The sequence below is a fragment of the Podarcis raffonei genome, chromosome 7, assembly GCF_027172205.1.
Source record: "Podarcis raffonei isolate rPodRaf1 chromosome 7, rPodRaf1.pri, whole genome shotgun sequence".
Classification (NCBI taxonomy): Eukaryota; Metazoa; Chordata; class Lepidosauria; order Squamata; family Lacertidae; genus Podarcis; species Podarcis raffonei.
This window is the reverse complement of record NC_070608.1, coordinates 15,668,666-15,689,472: the sequence shown is the minus strand read 5'-3', so window position 1 is coordinate 15,689,472 and position 20,807 is coordinate 15,668,666. Positions and strand designations below refer to the sequence as shown.

Below are 20,807 nucleotides of genomic sequence, written 5' to 3'. Positions count from 1 at the left end.
GGGTATACGATAGCTGCGCTCCCCTGCTAGAACCTCCAAACAAGAAAAACCAAAGATGTAGCTGCATTCTACACATGAAACATGTTGTTTGGCCCTTGGTAATTTCTGAGATTTAGTCAGAATTAGAGACAAAGGAGAGTATTGTTTCATTACACATTTAAAGTCACCCCCCCAAAAAAAACTCCACTTTCTGAAACTACATGTGAATCGAAGCACATGTGAATCGAATTCACACACATCTGAATTTTGCAATGCAGTTTTCCAACTGAACAAAGCTTATAAAATAATGTATATATTAGTGGCGTATGTATATATTAGCCAGGAGTGCCTGGCGTGCTCTGGTCCATGGGGTCACGAAGAGTCGGACACGACTAAACGACTGAACAACAACAACAATATATTAGTGGAAAGTGTACATAAAAATAAAGAATTTATTGAAAACAGCATACCAAAATGCATTGAATTAGGGGAAATTATTTGCAGAAATGTTTCACATTAGCTAAGATGGCATATAAAATGTATTTATTAGGATAAAACTTCATTGAAATGCTGATGAATTTTCATTAGGACTTTTTTAAAGGGTGGGAAAATCACAAATAGCTGCAAATTGTAAAGAGTTGAATTTAAGATCAGCAGAATGAGAAACTGCGAGAACTGAACTCTACAGATCCTTCCCTCCATTGTCAGAACCAATATGCATTTTCTTGACTTGGTGAACAAAACCTGCCCCTTTAGACAGTGCGAGGGAGCACCATCTCTGCCCCATTGCTCAGTTTGTGTGTTTGAAATTGCATTTATTCCCATTCAGAGAAGGAGACTTAACAACATGCAAAGGCATGCAAGGCTCTGGTGAGGGTGTAGAGAGCTCGCATAGACTTGTGCTTTGTTCTTTGCATGATCTGTAGCTATGGGCATGTACCCCCTTCAATGAAAACTTGCTGAAATCAGCAAGCTCGAGAACCTCACCCTATAGACGGATTTTCAACAAATAAGTCAGTCTTTATTATTATTATTATTACTACTACACCCAGTGAAGAAGCTCAAGGGGACAGAAAGACTCACTTCAAACTGCAAACTGCATTAGCAGTAACTAAACCTCACCCTATGGAAATAATTCTTAAATGCACTAATCATAGCTGCCATCTCCACAACCATCTGGTTCCAGCTGCCATTTTGAGGTGTGTTTTCTTTTATTGTTGCAAAAACAACCGCAATCTCACAAGAAGAACCTTGAGGCCTTTTGTGCAGAGGTCTCCTCCTCCTCCTCTCACCTGTATAAAGGTAAAGGTAAAGGGACCCCTGACCATTAGGTCCAGTCGTGACCGACTCTGGGGTTGCGGCGCTCATCTCGCTTTTTTGGCCGAGGGAGCCAGTGTACAGCTTCCGGGTCATGTGGCCAGCATGACTAAGCCAGTTCTGGCAAACCAGAGCAGTGCACAGAAACGCCGTTTACCTTCCCGCTGGAGCGGCATCTATTTATCTACTTGCACTTTGACGTGCTTTTGAACTGCTAGGTTGGCAGGAGCTGGGAGCTGGGACCGAGCAACGGGAGCTCACCCCGTCGCAGGGATTCAAACCGCTGACCTTCTGATTGGCAAGTCCTAGGCTCTGTTGTTTAACCCACAGCGCCACCCGTGTCCCCTGTATACTGGGTGGTTATTTCTAGTCCTTAAAACGAACCATTGTACTGTGTCTCTATGGGCAGTACAACATGTACCTGGTTCTGACTCAAGACCAGATCCCAAATGGTACTCCCACCTCTGGATAAAGCCAACACTTTCAAAAGTCTTGTTGTGCTATCAAGACACTGGTTCCCACCTTCCCCTGTCTCTTTCTCCATCTTGGTACTGCTTCCTGAGGCAGATTTCTTCACTCTCATGCATCGCAAGGCTGGCCTTGCATGTTCTTCCTCAATTTCATATATTCAAACCTCAGTTGCTGCTTCTCCTCTGCAAAACTGTACCAGGAGGCAGTGATTTATGAGGGGAAGTGGCAGACAAAGGGGTGTTTAATGTTTTCCCCATAACACACCTCTGTCCAGTTGCCATTTGTCTCCCAAGAGTTCTGGATCTGTGATTCTACACTCTCCTTACTTGGCTTGGCAGAGGAGACTTTCAAGCACCCGGAATTGACTAAATAAATAAGGGTTCTCCCCTCCCCTTGGGGAATAAGGCCTTCCGTCTCCCCTTTTTATGCTGCTTCCTTGGTTTGTATATGATGAACCGTCCCTTTGTTTCATCCACAGATGAAAATTGGAGAAAGCTCAACAGACATCGAACTGGAGGGTCTTCTACCCAACACAGAATACACGGTCACAGTTTACGCCATGTTTGGAGAGGAAGCCAGTGACCCGCTTACAGGACAAGAAACAACATGTAGGTGATTCAGTGCTCCAGGAGCAAAACTCTAGGAGAGGTTTGCGTGTTTGAAAATGAATTTCTGGCATAGAATATTCATTCCCACAGGCATTGTTTAGGGAAGGCAGGTGGGCACCATCTATGAATATCCCCCAGAACCACCAAAATATCTGGTTATGATGGAGTAGAACTCAAATTCATCGGGGGCCGCATCAGCAGTTTGGTCACCCTCAAAGGGCAGGTTGTATCTGCATGCACTCAATATATCCGCATGCACTCAGGTTTACTGAATGCATGTAAAGTGGAGATTTCCTATGTAGAACAGCCGGTGCCACTAGAGGGCAGACGTTCTCTGGCTTGTAGGCTGCCGCGCATGCGCTGAAGAGGCGGCTTTCTTGTGTAAAAAAAAAAAGCGAGAATAAAAGGTGAAGGCTGGCGGCCGGCGGCGGCTACACGGGCCAAATGACGAGGTCTGGCGGGCCGGATTCAGCCCGCGGACCTTGTGTTTGACACCCGTGGAGTAGAACAAAGTAACCACAATGCATTGCTTCTTCTTTTTGTTTGTATTTGGTTTTAAGATATTGAAGAGCATTGTCCTGCTAATTTATCCTCCACCAGGGCCAGGGCCTTCTCAGTGATGGCTCCGACCTGGTGGAATGCTCTGTCCCATGAGACTAGGGCCGTGCAGGTTTTAACTTCCTTCTGCAGGGCCTGTAAGACAGAGCTATTCCGCCTGGCTTTCAATTTGAACTTAGCCTGATCTTTTCTTCCCCTTCCTTCCCTCCCACTCCCCTTTTTATGAAGATTACCCACTCTGGGATCCCACAGCTAATTCTCCCTGGGTCTCCTTGCTGGCCCAAATAGGACTAATTTAGCCAGCTAGTCCTGGTGATCATCTAATGTTTATTGGATGGATTTCCCCCCTAAATTGATTTTTGAATTCTGAATTTATTGTTATTCACGTTTTATACTGTATTTTATGCTGTTTTTTGTTGCATCAATTTTAAATTTGTTAGCCGCCCTGAGCCTGGTTTCCTGAACCGGGAAGGGTGGGGTATAAATAAATAAAATATTATTACTATTATATTAATTTTACCCTCCATGAAAATATTTTCTTTGCCCCCCTGTGCTGGAACACAGAGACCTGCCTTATACTGAGTCACATCATTGGTCCATCTAACTCAGTATTCTCTGGACTGATTGGCAGCCGTTCTCCCCTCCCCATTCCATATAAAGAAGCCGATTGGACTAGCAGTTCTTCTTACATCACTGCACCTGAAACAAACATGACAGTCTGGAGTGGCTAGGCAAGCTGGGTACCATACATTTCTCTGTCTTCCATCACAAAGGAATGGTCAGGGGCCTTTAAAGTCATTGCTTCTTCCTCTGAGCATCCGCTGCCTGAGGCAGTCGTTTCAATTTGCCTAATGGTAGGGTTAGTCCTGGCTAGACCACTCAGACGCCCGATCCCCATCATGTACTCTTTCAATTCATGGGAGAGGTTCATGTGAAACTCCTTAGGTCCTTGTCATTAAAGGTATAGGGACCCCTGACCATTAGGTCCAGTCTTTATTGGCCCAGGGAGCCGGCGTACAGCTTCTGGGTCATGTGGCCAGCATGACTAAGCCGCTTCTGGCAAACCAGAGCAGCACACGGAAATGCCATTTACCTTCCCGCCGGAGGGGTACCTATTTATCTACTTGCACTTTGATGTGCTTTCGAACTGCTAGGTGGGCAAGAGCAGGGACCGAGCAACGGGAGCTCACCCCGTCGCGGGGATTTGAACCGCTGACCTTCTGATCGGCAAGTCCTAGGCTCTGTGGTTTAACCTTGTCATTACATGTGTGTTACATGTAAGGCACAGTTCCAGCAGAAATATCTCACGTGCCGTCTCTTTGATTTCATGCCAAACCAGTGTTTTCATTTTCGCATGGCTTGCGCTGAACATTTTCCTAGAAAATTGTGTCTAAAGCCAGAAGTTTCTCAGCTGGCACTTTTTTCTGTTGTGTTATGAAAGGATCCAGACGTTTTCATTCAAAACAGCTTATGCTAGTAAACATGTAGTCATGAAATCAGAGAACGAGTTGCATGCAACGTTACAAATGTGTGCAAGGAAAAGAAGTTTAAAAATGTAAATAATAGAGCCTTGTGAGACTGTGGTTTTTTCTGAGGGGTAATACAGTGCTACATCCTTTCACAGCTGACTGGTTTGTTGTTGTTTTTGCTCATAATTACTTGCAACTGCTTTCTTCACTATAGCAAGGATGGGAGAAACTGTGGTCCTCAGGATATTGCTGGACTCCAGCTCTCATCCAGAAGTCTAAGGGTACCTACACATCATACCATTTAAAGCACATGACTTCTCCCAAATAATCTTGAGAACTGTGGTTTAGTCCTTACAGAATTGCAGCTTCCAGTACCTTGGACCAACTACAGTTCCCAGGATTCTTTGGGGGGAGTCATGTGTGATGGCGAAAAGCCAAGTTACAGGGAACCAGGCAGAGGGCCTTCTCGGTAGTGGCACCCGCCCTGTGGAACATGTATGCTGTGTTTGCAGCCAGAGATTATGGAGGCTGTAGTCCAAACAGTTTGGAGAGTTTCTGGTTTCCTCTCCTTACTCTATTGGATTCTAGATGCATTTTTCTCCATGAGAAGAGGGATGTGGCAGACAGAGAGCCATAATTTTGGTCGAGAGGGACACTGAGTAAGTGTTGGTGTACATAAATCGCACTTAAAACTCTACCTGGACAGTTCTGCTTTAGACTGCCAGGGAAAGAGGGATTTGTATGTTTGGATTCCCTCTGATGAAAACAAGTAAATAACCCTCCACGCAGAAAAAAATAGCATACCGTATTTTTCTGTGTATAACACGCCCCTGTGTATAATATGCCCCCTGTTTTGGGGGACTCCAAATTAAGAAAATTGGAGGAGATTGTATCCGTGTATAAGATGACCCCCAATTTTAAACATATTTTTTAAAGGAAAAAACCTAGTCTTATACATGGAAAAATGCGGTATATGGCATGTATGCACTTTGTTACACGGGGAGAAAAAAGCATACAACTTGCACATTTTGACAACATTCCCAGGGGCTGATTACATACCAGCAGTTGGAATGATTGCTGACTTCCATTGAAGTCACTGGGACTAATTCAGCTTGAATTCAAGCATATCGAGTTCATGTTTTCTTTTCAAAGTGTTTTTTTTCTTTCTACATGTTTAAGAGATATAGATTTTTTTATTTTTTAAAAAAGTTTGTAATTTGAACTTCCCTCCACCTTTTGCAGTACCTTTAAGCCCACCACAGAACCTGATGTTTTCAAATGTGGGACACAATTCAGCAAAGGTAACATGGGATCCTGCTTCTAAAAAAGTGAAAGGCTATAGGATTATGTATGTCAAAACAGATGGAACAGAAACCAATGAGGTAAGCAAATTTTTAGAAACGGGTTTTGTGTTTTTTTAAGGAGCAAATGTATTATGAAATACCTATATCCTGTTTGCAATCTGCCAGTTACTGATATCACAATTAGATTAAGTACCGTATTTTTCGCTCTATAACATGCACCCGACCATAACACGCACGTAGTTTTTAGAGGAGGAAAATCCGCAGGCATGCCACCCGTAGGCATTCCCTCCATAACACGCACAGACATTTCCCCTTACTTTTTAGGAGGAAAAAAGTGAGTGTTATGGTGCAAAAAATACAGTACTTCTCTTTGGGTTAAGAACCACTTCAGAGACCTACAGAAAGCTCCATGCCTAGAGAGATGCCAAGGGATGCCACTCACAAGATAACCTTTTAGAAACTCAGAAGACGCCATGAAATATTTAAATAAATCAATTAAAACAGCAAAAAGCTCGAAAAGAGAGGGGGGAAACTGCAAAAATGACTCAAAAAGATCAGGAAAATGTCTAGCAATCTCGGGAGTATTTTTAACTGCAATCCCACAATCCTTTTCACTGAAATTTGAGGACTGTGGAGAGTTACGAGTTTGAGAAAGGAGGTTTGGAGCGACCAATTGGATGGTGTTTACAAGCTTTTTAGAAGGTCTCCCCCCCCCCCCAATATGCGATTTTATGTTCATGCATGGTGCCCAGGAACATAACCCCTGCTTAAGTGGGGAGACACCTGCAATTTCTTTGAAAAATGTGTTTCAAGGCTTTGAAAAACGTACATAACCTGGATTCCACCCTTGCTCCCTGAGTCCATCTTTATTTTCTGTTAGTGTTGATACCAGATTTTCCTCTTCCTCACTACCAGCCCTGTGAGTGGAAGGTAGGACGAACCTTTCCAAAGGCAGTTAAGGAGCAACTGCACGGCTCTTGAAACAGAAGCGCCATTTTGCGGTTTGTTTCTTTTGAAAACACATGTCGTACAGGTGCTCTCCCATCCTTCCAAGCCCAGGTGGTCCATTTCAGCAGCAGGATCTTGTATTTTATGACAGTTAAACAGGAGAGGGGTATAGCACCCCCTTTTCCTCCCTCGTCTCTCCCCTGTAGCTGAAGGAGGGGAGAGGAAGCAATCCGTTTCTTGCTGTAAGACGAGGCTTTTGCCAAACCACTGAAGGGTACATTCTGGCGTCCAGGAGGCTTTATTCAGCTGTTAGGAAACTCACACAGCTCAATACAAGCCTGCCTTTTGCATCCTGATGTAGACGGTGCAAGCCAGCTGAGTCTTGCCTTGAGACTCTCCACATGGTTTCTGATTGACGGCACTCCTTTTATTTTGCAGGAAGAGGTTGGCCGTGTTTCAACACACACTCTGCAGAGCCTGACATCCCTCACCGAATATACTGTTGCTATTTTCTCCCTCTATGACGAAGGGCAGTCTGAGGCACTCACTGGCAGCTTCACCACGAGTAAGTCTTGGTTGCATTTCTGAAAGCTATCCAAGCACAACCGTAATATTCCTTTGCTTTTCCGGAAAGAAAAGTAATTGCAACAGTCTCACACTGCGATTTTATTTTTTTTAAGGAAAAGGGAACGTAATAACCCCTCGACTTTTCATTCACTCGACAGTTTAGAAACTTGAAATTAAAAGAAATGCAAATAGGCATTTTTGTCTGATATCTTCTAATGGTGGCTACAGAAAGAAAGAGAGGCATTTAAATATTGGATAGCTGGGAGGCAAGTTGAGTTTTGCCAGTTTGCTGAATAAATTATGTAGATGAAGTAAACCCCTCAGAATTCCTTTAAGAAAAGTTTCTTTCCAGCATTTCAGTTGCATTGGGGTGTTCTCAACTGTGAAAAAAACACAATTCAGTCAAATTTGAACCTCTTCAGGCTAAGCAATCCCCTGGGCCAAAGAACTGAGCTGAAAATCACTCCATGGGATTCTGTCCTCCTCGCCTTGGTTGCTCTAGTTTTTGGAAATGGAACAAATACAGCCCAATTAATTCTACCATGTTTATAGGGTGCCTTGGAGAGCTTTCATAGTGCTTCTCTTCAATCATCTCAGTGATCCTTATAACAAGTTTTCTTTCCGATGCAATACTCTCTTGCAGAAAAAGTTCCATCTCCCCAGTATCTGGAAATAAACGAAGTATCCACAGATAGCTTTACAGTCAGCTGGAAGCTGCCATCCTCAGACGTTGCCCTTCTTCGACTGGCATGGATTCCACTGGGTGGGGAAGAAGCCGAAGAGGTGACTGTTCTTACCTCTCGTATGGTATCCTGTATATTAACAGCAAGCTCATGCTCCAAGTACAGCCGTACCTTGGTTTTCGAACAGCTTAGTTCTCGAACGTTTTGGCTCCCAAATGATCGAAATCCGGAAGTGACAATTCCGGTTTTTGAACATTGTTTGGGAAGCCGAACGTGTAACGTGGCTTCTGATTGGTGGCAGGAGCTTCCTGCCACCAATCAGAAGCTCTGCTTTGGTTTTTCAAATGTTTTGGAAGCCAGACGTCCAACAGGGCTTCTGTGGCTTCCGATTGGCTGCAGGAGCTTCCTGCAGCCAATCAGAAGCCGTATTTTGGTTTTCGAACATTCTGGAAGTTGAACAGACTTCTGGAACAGATTCCGTTCGACTTCCAAGGTACGACTGTACTGGTCCTTTCTCTTTTGGCCAAAACAACAACATTCATGCACAAGAGAGAACTATGAGCAGGCTCGGGTGAAACTCAGGATTTGCAGAAGTACCAAAAAAAACACCCTTTAATATTAATATTTAATGTTAATTTATTTTTTCTACCCCGCCCATCTGAATGGGTTTCCCCAGCCACTCTGGGCGGCTTTCAACAGAACGTTAAAAACAGAATAAAACTTCAAACATTAAAAACTTCCCTAAACAGGGCTGCCTTCAGATGTTTTCTAAAAGTCGGATAGTTGTTTATTTCCTTGACATCTGATGGGAGGGCGTTCCACAGGGTGGGTGCCACTACCAAGAAGGCCCTCTGCCTGGTTCCTTGTAAGCTCACTTTTCTCAGTGAACTGCCAGAATGTCCTCGGAGCTGGACCTCAGTGTCCAGACTGAACAATGAGGGTGGTGATGTTCCTTCATGTATACAGGGCCGAGGCCATTTAGGGCTTTAAAAATCAACACTAGCACTTTGAATTGTGCTCAGAAACGTACTGGGAACCAATGATGGCGGGGGGGGGAGCAACACTAAGGAGGGGGCAAACCCAAAAAGAGCTTGGTGAGGACTGAGCATATTCAGTGGCCATGGAATTCAGTGGCATGTTATTGCAGGTACCAGAGTTGTATGAATGAGTAAAAAATCCCACTGAGTAGCCGAGACAGATGATACGGTAGTAACTTGGGTTACAGACGCTTCAGGTTACAAGTGCTTTAGGTTACAGACTCTGCTAACCCAGAAATAGTACCTCTGGTTAAGAACTTTACTTCAGGATGAGAACAGAAATTGTGAGGCGGCAGCAGGAGGCCCCCTTAGCTAAAGTGGTACCTCAGGTTAAGAGCAGTTTCAGGTTAAGAACAGACTTACGGAACGAATTAAGTTCTTAACCTGAGGTACCACTGTATGTCTTTCTATCTGCTGTTCTGTCTCCTTCAGATCGTCCTCAGCGGAGAGGTGGACACATACGAGATCGAAGGCCTCCTGCCAAGTACAGAGTATGAGGTGTCCTTGGTGGCCATCTTTGACGACGAAAGCGAAAGCGACGTCATTGCTGTCCTTGGGACCACACGTACGACAGGAAAAAACATTGCAACCTTCTCTTCTCTTCCCCTCCTCTCCCACTCACTCCCTAGGGGCTTAATTTCTAGAAAGGGAGATGTCTGTCTGGGAACGCTGCCCTGTGAGCTGCAAAAACACAATTCCACAATTTCCTGATGGGGATGATTCTTTGCAGTCACTTGGCGCCTTCTCAAGGGCAATTCCCTCTTTCTCCACTTAGGGAAGTTCTGTAGCTCAGTGGTAGAGCATCTGATTTACACTCAGAAGGTCCTGGGTTCAATCCCCAGCATCTCCAGGCAAGGTTGGGAGAGCCTTCTGCCTGAAAACCTGGAGAGGGGCTTCCAGTCAGTTTAAACAGTACTGAGCAATAGAGATCAATGGTCTGACTCAGTATAAAGGCAGCTTTCCATGTTCCTATGCATTCCAAGATAAGTTTGGGCATTCAAAATTGACCTCTGGTATGCCAGGATATGTATCAAGCATTGTCTTATGTTAAATAATGGTATTATCAATCTATTAATAATTTCACCCATCCTCTCTTCCAAAATATCTAGGATGTGTGGAAGCAAACCCTGTCACAGGTTTAAAAAGTGGGAAGTTTGGAGTGGAGAAGCTGTGGTTGTGTGTGTTGCTTAATTTCTGACAGTCTGCAGCTTTACCCAAATCTACCCCACTTCTGCTGGATTAATAATGTGTATTTGCTACAGGAGAAAAAATGTTGTGGGTGGTAGAATTTGGAATAGAGAAACAGCAGACAGGGCAAAGCTTAATCACTCCTCCTCCTCCTCCTCAGTGCTTCTCTTTTTCAAATTTCCCTCTCCTGAAGCTGCTTTTCTTATAAAAAGAAAAAAGAAAAAGGGTTTACAAGTTTAAAAGTGCAGTATTAATGTTTAAGTGCCCGCGAGACTGTTGAATTCACTAAAATGTTCCTATATTTCCACAGCCAGTAGATAAATGTATGTGACTGGCTTGAAGATGTGATTGCTAAAATGATGTTTCGCATGAAAGGTTCCATATTGTGTGTTTCTCCCCCCCCCCCCCCAGTTGAAGTAACAACTACTGAAATGACCACCATAACCACGACTAGTACCACAACTTTCAGGCCTACAACAGCAGGTACAAATTACTTTTTTTATTTAGAAGATGAAAAGTATCATAAATATTTGTACAGCCGATATTTGTCCTCAATTTTATTGGGCCTGTTTGTTTTTTTGGCAAAAGTAAAAAAGAAAGAAATGAAAAGGAAAGGAAAGCATGCCAATATGTCTCAAACAGATTTTCAGAATGTGAATTTTCCTCACACATCCCCGCCTCTAACTTAAAATTCTCTTCACAGCCTGCAAGTGAAGTGTGGCCGATGGCTCTTAGGGAGAAAGTCTTATTGGTGGTGGCACTCCAGTTATGGAAAAGTCTCCTCAGAGAGGCTCACCTGGTGCATTCTTTATAGATTTTTTTTGGTCCCAGGGTTTACCTCATTATCCACTTAGATTTTTAGAACCTTTGATCTTAAAACCTGAATCTGTACCCTACCTGTTATATGGAAATGTTTGCACGGCAATGGTTTTATAATATTTCTTAATTATTGTATTTTACTGTTGTATCTTCATGAGCTAGACAACTATGGTATTGTGTGGCCCCCAAACTCTCTGTGATATTAATAAAATTCAGTTTTTTAAAAAGATTTTGAAAACAAACACATGTTTGATATCATTTCAGTCTTTCGAACAGGAATAAGAAATCTCGTCATAGACGACGAAACTACCTCAAGCTTGAGAGTCAAATGGGACATTTCGGACTACAATGTTCGTCAGTTCAGGGTGACGTACCTCACCGCTGACGGGGATCGGGGTGAGGAAGCGGTAAGAACGGTTGGTATGACTTTTCTGTATGGCTCAGCTTGGAGTCTTAGTTTTCATAACAAGGAGGCAAATCACTTATCCTACAATGGCTAAATGCTAGCAGACACCCTGAGATATACCTCACACATAATTATGCTTGTGTGGCTTGTGAGTTTATAGATACTTGCATGCTTACAATATCATCAACGCATGTATTATTTTGCAGTTTCAGCAGCGAAAAATTGGCAGGATAGCAAGGGACGAAGCAGCAAAAAATTGGCAGGATAGCAAGGGACAAAGGAGAGCAAGTACAGTTAAATTTGGGCCTCGCATGCACTATGTACTCAAAGCAGTGTAAAAGGTAAAGGATCCCTGACAGTTAAGTCCTGTTGCGAATGACTCTGGGGTTGCGGTGCTCATCTCGCTTTACTGGCCGAGAGAGCCGACGTTTGTCCGCAGACAGTTATTCCGGGCCATGTGGCCAGCATGACTAAGCCACTTCTGGCAAAACCAGAGCAGTGCATGGAATTCCGTTTACCTTCCCGCCAGAGCGGTACCTATTTATCTACTTGCGCTTTGACATGCTTTCAAACTGCTAGGTTGGCAGGAGCTGGGACCGAGCAATGGCAGCTCACCCCGTTATGGGGATTCGAACTGCCAACCTTCCAATCGGCAAGCCCTAGGCTCAGTGGTTTAGACCACAGCACCACCCACGTCCCTCCTCAAATGCCACTTTAAACGATCATGGCTTCCCCCAAAGAATCTCGGGAACTGTGGTTTGTTAAAGGTGCTGAGAGCTACTCTCTACTCCCCTCCACAGACCTACAGTTCTCAGAGTGGTTTAGCAGCAGATCCCTCTTCCCAGGGAACTCCAAGGTGTCTAACGACTATCACCACACTTAAGAAATTCCAGTTCCCAGGTTTCTTTTGGAGGTTGCCATGACTGTTCCAAGTGGTACGATTCTGCTTTAAATGCGGGTTGCAGATGGCGGTCTCTGTTGCAATTGGGATATTGATTAATGGGTGAAGCCAGAGTTCTCATGGAAAGGTGGGTTTTTAAGAAGGGATTTGAGTGAAGAGAACAAGTACAGGATCAGGGAGTGAGTTCCAGGCCTAGAGGATCGCAAGAGAGATCTCTGGAATTTCTTACATTACCTACCTGTCAGGCTGATGATATCTTTTTATCCCCCCGGGAACAACTAAAAATGCTTCTTCTTTTGTAAAAACAGAGCAAATGGTTTATTATGTCGTGTGAGTACAGCTCAGTTGGTAGAGTATTAGATTCTTAATCTTAGGGTCATTGGTTGGATCCCCACGTCGGGCAAAAGATTCCTGCATTGCAGGGGGTTGGACTAAATGACCTTCATGGTCCCTTCCAACTCTACAATTCCATGATTCCAACCGTGAAATGTGAGTTTTTCCTCTCCCACCTTGACCCGCCATGCAATTTGATCTCTCTGCTTTATTTGCTAGCCTGTTGTGCTCAGATGAGGTTCTTGTCAGACATTTGCAGATATACACTGGTACCTCGGGTTACATATGTTACAGGTTACATACTCTTCAGGTTACAGACTCCGCTAACCCAGAAATAGTACCTCAGTTTAAGAACTTTGCTTCAGGATGAGAACAGAAATCGTGCTTCGGCAGCACAGCAGCAGCAGAAGGCCCCATTAGCTAAAGTGGTGCTTCAGGTTAAGAACAATTTCAGGTTAAGAACGGACCTCCGGAACGAATTAAGTACTTAACCTGACATACCACTGTAAAGGATTATTTGCTGCATAGACTAGTGCTTCATGTTCCTTCTTGCAGTCTGCTGTCTTAATCAGATCTCTATTTCATAGGAAGCTCTTGTTAATAAAAACGTCAAAAGGCAGGGGGTGTTAACTGATGATATCTCCCTTTTTGTTTCAGTTTCTTCTAGGTTTTATGAGGCTTTGGTAGAAAGCGTTTTTTAAAAAATAGCAATAAATAGCAGTAGGGACGCGGGTGGCGCTGTGGGTAAAAGCCTCAGCGCCTAGGGCTTGCCGATCGTAAGGTCGGCGGTTCGAATCCTCGCGGCGGGGTGCGCTCCCGTTGTTCGGTCCCAGCGCCTGCCAACCTAGCAGTTCAAAAGCATCCCCGGGTGCAAGTAGATAAATAGGGACCGCTTACTAGTGGGAAGGTAAACGGCGTTCCGTGTGCAGCTCTGGCTTGCCAGAGCAGCGATGTCACACTGGCCACGTGACCCGGAAGTGTCTCCGGACAGCGCTGGCCCCCAGCCTCTTGAGTGAGATGGGCGCACAACCCTAGAGTCTGTCAAGACTGACCCGTACGGGCAGGGGTACCTTTACCTTTACCTTTAATAAAAAGCAGTCTGTCAAAGCAATGTGTGCTTCTCCCCGGGCTGTTAAAAAAGGCGTGTAAACTTCCAAAATCTTTTTTTTTTTTTGAGAAGTGTGTAAACAATGGTATATTGTATAATTAGCAGCATTTAAACATGCGAGACCCCAGCTGCAGTCTGAAGTGGTACAGTTCTGGACTTGATTTAGCATCTCTGTGAGCTGGTTGTGGAGTGGGGTTGAGGAACCAGTAGCCTGCCAGTTCTTCTTGGATTACAATTCCCACCATGCCTGACCCTTGGTTGTTCTTGCTGGGCTGATAGGAGATCAGAATTCAACAAGATCTGGAGGTCCAAAGGTTGCCCCACCTGCAGCAGAGAATCTTCTGTCCAGCTTTTTTAAACAGTAGAAATGCGTTGTTCATGGATGACAACGGTTGCCATTTTTGTAAAGCTGAAATTTCTATTTGTTCCTGTCACGTGTGGCTTCAGACCAATGTGTTTGGTTCTAGAATGTGCTGCTGCTGCTCTCCAGATGTGCGATGTGGCCAGTTGCGCCAAGCCTCTGTGGCTTTTGCTGTGGTTATGCTGCACGTTGCCAAGCCTTTTCATGAACGACGTGAACCGAAAATCAGTTCCATAAAGTCACGAAGGCTGGAGCTTTGTTTTCTTTCCTTTGACTGTCGCACATGATATCGCTTAGCGCTCTTGCAACCTTTTAAAGCAGCCGGTTGGTTTTCTTAACTCCCTGAGTCCTACCTTCAGCAAACCATTCCATATTATCTTGAAGGCCAATAAACCCAGTGAGCGCCTGCCACGGAAACTCTTGCATGTTGCAAAGGATTCTGTGCTATGTTCTAGACGAGTGCACATTCTGTTGACACAGGATGCTGGCAGTGCCTGTTCAGCCTCACTGTCACCCCTGCATGAAACAGAGAATGGGCCCCCCAAATGCACTGAAGCACTCCCCTTTGTCTGCCCATTACAGTGGTACCTCTAGTTACAAACTTAATTCGTTCCGGAGGTCCGTTCTTAACCTGAAACTGAAGCACCACTTTAGCTAATGGGGCCTCTTGCTGCCGCTGCGCTGCTGACACACAATTTCTGTTCTCATCCTGAGGCAAAGTTCTCAACTCAAGGTAACTCTTCCAGGTTAGCCAAGTTTGTAACCTGAAGCGTTTGTAACCTGAGGCGTTTGTAACTCGAGATACCACTGTACATGTAAATGATGAGCAAGCTGTATTTCAGAGATGCTTATATGCCATTAATTATTCTTCCATCTATGTACCCTTGATAAGTTTCCAAGGAACCCTTGTTTACTCCTGGGACAGTTTGAAAACTCTGGTTTTGAACAACCCCAACTGAAACTGTCTGCTTTGATCACAACATAAAGGTTATTTAGAGCAATATTCCAAGACTCCTTTACCTTGTCTCTCGTCTTCTGGTCTCCCCTCCCCCCTTCAATTTTTTCAACCTGTGGTCATTTTCTCCATCTCCACAGAGCCCTATTTTCAATTCTTCTATCTTTTCCTTTGATTCTGCCCTTCCAGCATATTCACAGAGCCAACAACTGGCAACCTTTATGGACTATTGGGCGCATTTCAAGTTTTGAGGGAGTTATGGGGGCGCCAGTCACAAAATGGCTGCCATGGGGAGTGCAGGATAACACAAAAGCAGAGAGAATACCACTGTTGACAATGTTGTGCTTACCCTAAGAAGTCAGCCATGTCCTTCATGTCCTGGTTATGGAGATCACACACCAACACACACATATATAAACACAGAGATGCTGTTGCTGCCTAATTAAAGGAGAAATGTTATTTCAGGAAATACAGATAAGGTAGCCACACCATAATATATCACATAAAATGCTTAGAAGTTGCCTGCCCATTTAGCCCCATAGCTTTCTTTCTAGGAGGGCTAGAATCAAAAACCATAAACTTGTAGAGTTGGAAGTGTGGGAATGTTAAGGAACATAAGAGAGGATATAATGTTTTGATATTATCCCTCCTCACTCAAACTAGTGAGTAAACCTACCCGGACCCTGAGATGAACCTACCCAGACCCTGAGAACATCTTCTGAGGCCCTCCTTTGTGTGCCTCCTTCTCAAGAGGTCCGGAGGGTGGAAACACAAGAACGGGCCTTTTCTGTAGTGGCTCCCCGTTTGTGGAATGCTCTCCCCAGGGAAGTTTACCTGGTATCTTCATTATACACCTTTAGGTGCCAGGCAACAACGTTCCTCTTTAACCAGACCTTTGCCTGACTTCATCTATACCTTTTTAAAAATGCTGGCTCTTATTTTTTTTGGGGGGGGTGTTATTGCGTTGTTATTTTTGTTTTGATTTTGTGTATTCGATATTTTATGTGAACCACTCTGAGACCTTCAGGTATAGGGTGGTATAGAAACAAACAAACAAACAAACAAACAAACAAACAAACAGCAGAGCACATTCCCTTTGCAACTTATTTGGAAGCAAGCTTGATGATTTGTTAGAATCCTTTAATTGAGCAATCCAGTCTGGCTTGTCCAGCCTGGATTGTTCCTGGCAAGTTTCCCCTTTTATTTCCCTCTTAAAATAATAATAACACAACACATAAAGTTTTACTCGCGTTCGATTTGCAGCAGTAATCTGAAGGCAGGCTTTATCTTGTGGTTACAGTGAAAAGAAGTCTGAGCTTATATCTCAGACTTTCTGCTCGTGGGCTCCATCCTATGTGAAGGTTGATCCATGTGCTGGCTAAGAGCCAGGAGAGCGAGAGTCCGAGAGACGAAGAGAGAGATGGTTGCTTGGCCAGCCCTTTTATCTGGTCAGCTAGGGTCACATCTATCTAACTGGTCACACACGGGGGAGGAAGCTCCAAAGCAGGTATGGCAGGAAGTCCTCCCTGTCTGGAGCCATGTTCCCCTGGGTGTCCATTCTAGGCAACAGGAAAATGTTGTACTTGACTGCTCTAGTAATAACACATCCCACAGGATCATCTAGTCATCATGCAGGAGTACGCAGCTATCCCATACAAATATCAAACCTGCAACCTTGGTGTTATCAGCACCACACTCTAACCGACTGAGCTATCCAGCTTAGGCTCGACTTACTTTTTTTTAAAATGAAAGCTCAGAGTCTGGGGAACCTTCTCGGAGGCACCACTGAATGTTACTATCTACATCGTGCATGCCTTCGTGCATAATAATCTTGCATGTGTCACAGTTAAACTCAGAAGTCATGGCCTGCATCCATTTCTAAAGAGATGGACGTATGACAAACCCACACAGTATCGGCATTTTCACGTTGGAGAGTGTACATGGATGTACATGCCTTTTCTTTTTCTAGACCTAGTCCACCAGTGCAGAGGAGGTTTAATCACCTAAAGTGGTCCTGTGGCTCAAGAAGCTCTGAAACAGATGCAAAACACAGAGGTTAATCATAGATCTTTTTTGTTTTGTTTCCCCTGACCAGGTAATGGTCCCTGCAAGGCAAAACAGTTTGCTTCTTCAGCCTTTGCTCTCAGACACTGAATATAAAGTCATGGTTACCCCCATCTATTCTGACGGAGAAGGTGTCAGTCTGTCAGCTCCAGGGAAAACATGTGAGTACAAAGGTTTCTCTTCCTGCAAAAGTCGTAATATAAGCAACTGTCCCTTTTTTAAGCAAGCGCTGATTCTCCAGGATGTACTAAGAACCATTTCATTTGTAATACGTTTTCATTTTGCAGTGCCCCTGTTTGCACCTCAAAATCTCAGGGTGTCTGACGAATGGTACAACCGATTGCGGATTAGCTGGGATGCCCCTCCATCTCCCACAATGGGATACAGGATTGTATATAAACCTGTGAACAGTGAGTGTCTAAAATGGTTGCTTATGTAGTTTATTTAAATGTGTGGTAAATATGTTAAATCAGGTGTGTGAATGCAACTTGCCTAGGTATAGTTCTCATAAGATAAGGTGGGAAACCTGTGTTACAATAATTTCAACCTGAGAAGATCTCACTTTCAGTCTGACTGTCCACAAAAAATGATTCCTGGCCATAGAAAACTAGCATTTCAGGAAGATGTTGGACTAGAGTGCTTCTTCCTAACATGCTAGCTTTCTGCATGCAGGGATTTTTATTTTTATTTCAGTCATGCAAATTCCCAACTACAATCCAGACAGAGGTATACCATTTTATCTACTGTCAACTAGACCAAGGTTATTTATGCTCAAGTCACTCATGACAAATAAGAATTGCCTTTAAGAAACTAGCAGGGGGTGTGGGTGGGTGTTTTGTAAACTGGAATAAAGTGGGTTAGAAAAAGATTTCATTTTAAGAATGAGCATGGTTTTATGTGATCAGAAGCTAGTACTGAAATTTCAGTGTCTTCAAGCTGTGTTTCCTTGCCTGAGTCATTTATATTCCTCTCGCTTCTTGCAGTCCCTGGACCAGCCCTGGAGACGTTTGTGGGAGACGATATCAGCACCATCCTTATTTTGAATTTGCTCAGTGGAACTGAATACAGTGTTAAAGTATTTGCTTCCTACTCAACGGGATTCAGCGATGCTTTAGCTGGCATAGCCAAAACATGTAAGAGACCTCAACTTCTTGTTATCCAATTTCTAATCTCCATGGACCATATTTCATTGGTAACCTTAGCCTTGAACAGAATATAGAACTCAACCACTTTTCTTTTGCGCTGTTCCTAAAGGAAATGTTTTTGCTTGCTCTTCAGCATGAAGTTCTTACCTCAAGTTTAAGGTATATAAACAGAACAATATTAATAACAAACAAGACAGACAAGTGTGAGAAAACCCAAATTTTAAATCAACGACAAGTAGGTTCTGCATCTAAAGAAATGACAAATGTTTTTTATCCGTGTACTCCATTTCAGTGTACTTGGGAGTGACAAATCCGAGTGCTTATCAAGTCCGCATGACAAGTATCTGTGCTCAGTGGCAACTTCAAAGACATGCAACAGCCTATAGGGTTGTTATCGAATCACCGCTTGGTAAGTCAGTGTGATGCCATAGCATCTGTCAACTACTAATATACTATGTTGCTTCATACATGATTAATATCAGCTTACCATATTATAGTGAAACTTGAACCAAGATTAACTCTCATGAAAGTGACCTGCTTTGCACAGAACGTGAGGATTCCCGGAGAAAAGATCGTGAAGAATGTACTCCTCCCCCAGTCCTCCTTGGTTATGGCTTTTGGTTTGTCTGGAATGAAACAAACCATAGTCCCAGGTTCAGTTAAAATGTTAAGTCAAACCATGGCTTGGCTCACAGCAGTGCAGTGGCAGCAGGACTGGAGTACGAGAAAAGCAGTTGCGTTCTCTCCAGGAGCATGTGCACTTGCACATTCTTGCTAAGTCATAGTTTGGTTTAGCATTACCAGCATTACCAGTATGGGGTAGTGGTTAAGAGCGGTAGACTCGTAATCTGGGGAACCGGGTTCTCGTCTCCGCTCCTCCACATGCAGCTGCTGGGTGACCTTGGGCCAGTCACACTTCTCTGAAGTCTCTCAGCCCCACTCACCTCACAGAGTGTTTGTTGTGGGGGAGGAAGGGAAGGGGAATGTTAGCCGCTTTGAGACTCCTTCGGGTAGTGATAAAGCGGGATATCAAATCCAAACTCCTCCTCCTCCTCCTCCTCCTCTTCTTCGCTGTGCTTCACTTTACTGTGTTACTGTTATTTTAGACCAAAGTCCTAATCTTTAAATAACCCCATTTCTAATTTCAGATGGGACACAGGAAGAAGCATTACTTGGTGGAGGAACTCCTAGGCATTGCTTCTTTGAACTCGTTCCTGGTACAGAATACAAAATCAGCATCCATACGCAGCTCCAAGAAATAGAGGGGCCTGCTGTTAGCATAATGGAGACCACTTGTAAGTATACATACCACTGGAATTCGGTTCATTTTGCTGTCATCAGACATAGGCACTAAGACCTCCTTCGCACCTGATTTCCTAAACTTGGCACCGTTATCTGATACCATTGCCTCAGGGACTCCGTGGCTGGAGGCAGGCGCCTCAGGACCTGAGGATAGAGTCTAGCTTAAGAGGCTACCTGGGAATTTGCGTGGCTAGGCCTCAAAGACAGAGCCTTCTTCAGACACAGAAGGATGCATCACTGACCTCTGTGATTGGTAGGCCACATGTAGCCTCTGGATTGGCTACGCCTGATATAGGCACTAGGAACTTGGCTTTTTGACTTTTGCCTAGTCAGTATAGCAGGATCTTTTCCCTATTACACCGCAAGCCTTCAGTTCCAATCAGAGACTGCTTTTTACCAGGAAAGTCCATTCATCCATCCATCTGGCTGAGTGTTGTCTACAGGGACTGGCAGAAGCTGTCCATGGTTTCAGATTGGGGACATGGTTTTCCTACCTAGGGACTGAACCTTGGGCCACTGCGCATGCAAAGCAGATGCTGTACTACAGCCTTTCTCAACCTTGGGTCCATATGTGTTGTTGGACTACAACTCCCATCATCCTTGACCACGGGTCCTGCACGCTATGGGTGATGGGGGTTGTAGTCCAACCACATCTGGAGGATCCAAGGTTGAGAAAGGCTGCTCTACTGTATTGAACTATGGTATTTCACTCATGTCAGGGGGATTCCAGAACACAGGGATTATGGACTGGGGGGGAAATGCTTCAGTACAGCCCTAGCCTGGCTTTGACACAAAGAATACTGATGTGTGTTTGGGCCGAATATTATGCATATCTAATATTGATTAAATCCCCCCTCCAAACTCCCATTTCCTACCCTCTGCCTTAGGGATGTGTATTGATTGTTGGGGGTAAGTATCAAACTGCTCTCACCATCATAACCTTAAACTTGACTCAAATGCCTGTGTGGTGCTAAAGACTGCACCAGCCCTGCAAGATGAACCAGAAGGAGCACCGCAAGTTATATTTCGTCAGTGAAATTATATGCATTTAGACTTTGCCAGTGGAGATGGACTGTGAGGCCTTCCAGATTTTAGGTGAATCTTTGCAGCCATGAGGGCTTGCAACTCCTTTTTGAAACAGAGGAAAGCTGAGATTCTCAGCAAGCCAAATTCTGGGCTCAGTACAATATGAGCTGGGCATATAACAAAACATTCACATTTTCTGCATTCTCCCAATATTCGAATAATGCTTTCACAATTGACCTGCTTACACAGTCAAGCTTC

The 20,807-nt window shown here is 44.2% G+C and overlaps 1 protein-coding gene and 1 non-coding gene across 5 annotated transcripts in view; both read left to right on the top strand.

The window, feature by feature from the left end:
* COL14A1 (collagen type XIV alpha 1 chain) overlaps nt 1–20,807 on the top strand; it is a 141,838-nt gene that overhangs the window by 61,618 nt on the left and 59,413 nt on the right. For 3 of the 4 annotated variants that reach the window (XM_053395375.1, XM_053395378.1, XM_053395377.1), the window contains 12 exons: nt 2,246–2,375; nt 5,645–5,784; nt 7,093–7,219; nt 7,865–8,004; nt 9,374–9,506; nt 10,541–10,612; nt 11,213–11,364; nt 17,108–17,237; nt 17,364–17,486; nt 18,060–18,209; nt 18,514–18,630; nt 19,370–19,516. In XM_053395375.1, the coding sequence (XP_053251350.1) occupies nt 2,246–2,375; nt 5,645–5,784; nt 7,093–7,219; nt 7,865–8,004; nt 9,374–9,506; nt 10,541–10,612; nt 11,213–11,364; nt 17,108–17,237; nt 17,364–17,486; nt 18,060–18,209; nt 18,514–18,630; nt 19,370–19,516 (1,561 nt within the window). The remainder of the gene's footprint in view (nt 1–2,245; nt 2,376–5,644; nt 5,785–7,092; nt 7,220–7,864; nt 8,005–9,373; nt 9,507–10,540; nt 10,613–11,212; nt 11,365–17,107; nt 17,238–17,363; nt 17,487–18,059; nt 18,210–18,513; nt 18,631–19,369; nt 19,517–20,807) is intronic. The other variant, XM_053395376.1, reaches the window with a different exon arrangement.
* Nucleotides 9,717–9,791, top strand: TRNAV-UAC (transfer RNA valine (anticodon UAC)). Its single transcript has one exon. It is a non-coding gene; the product is annotated as a tRNA-Val (tRNA).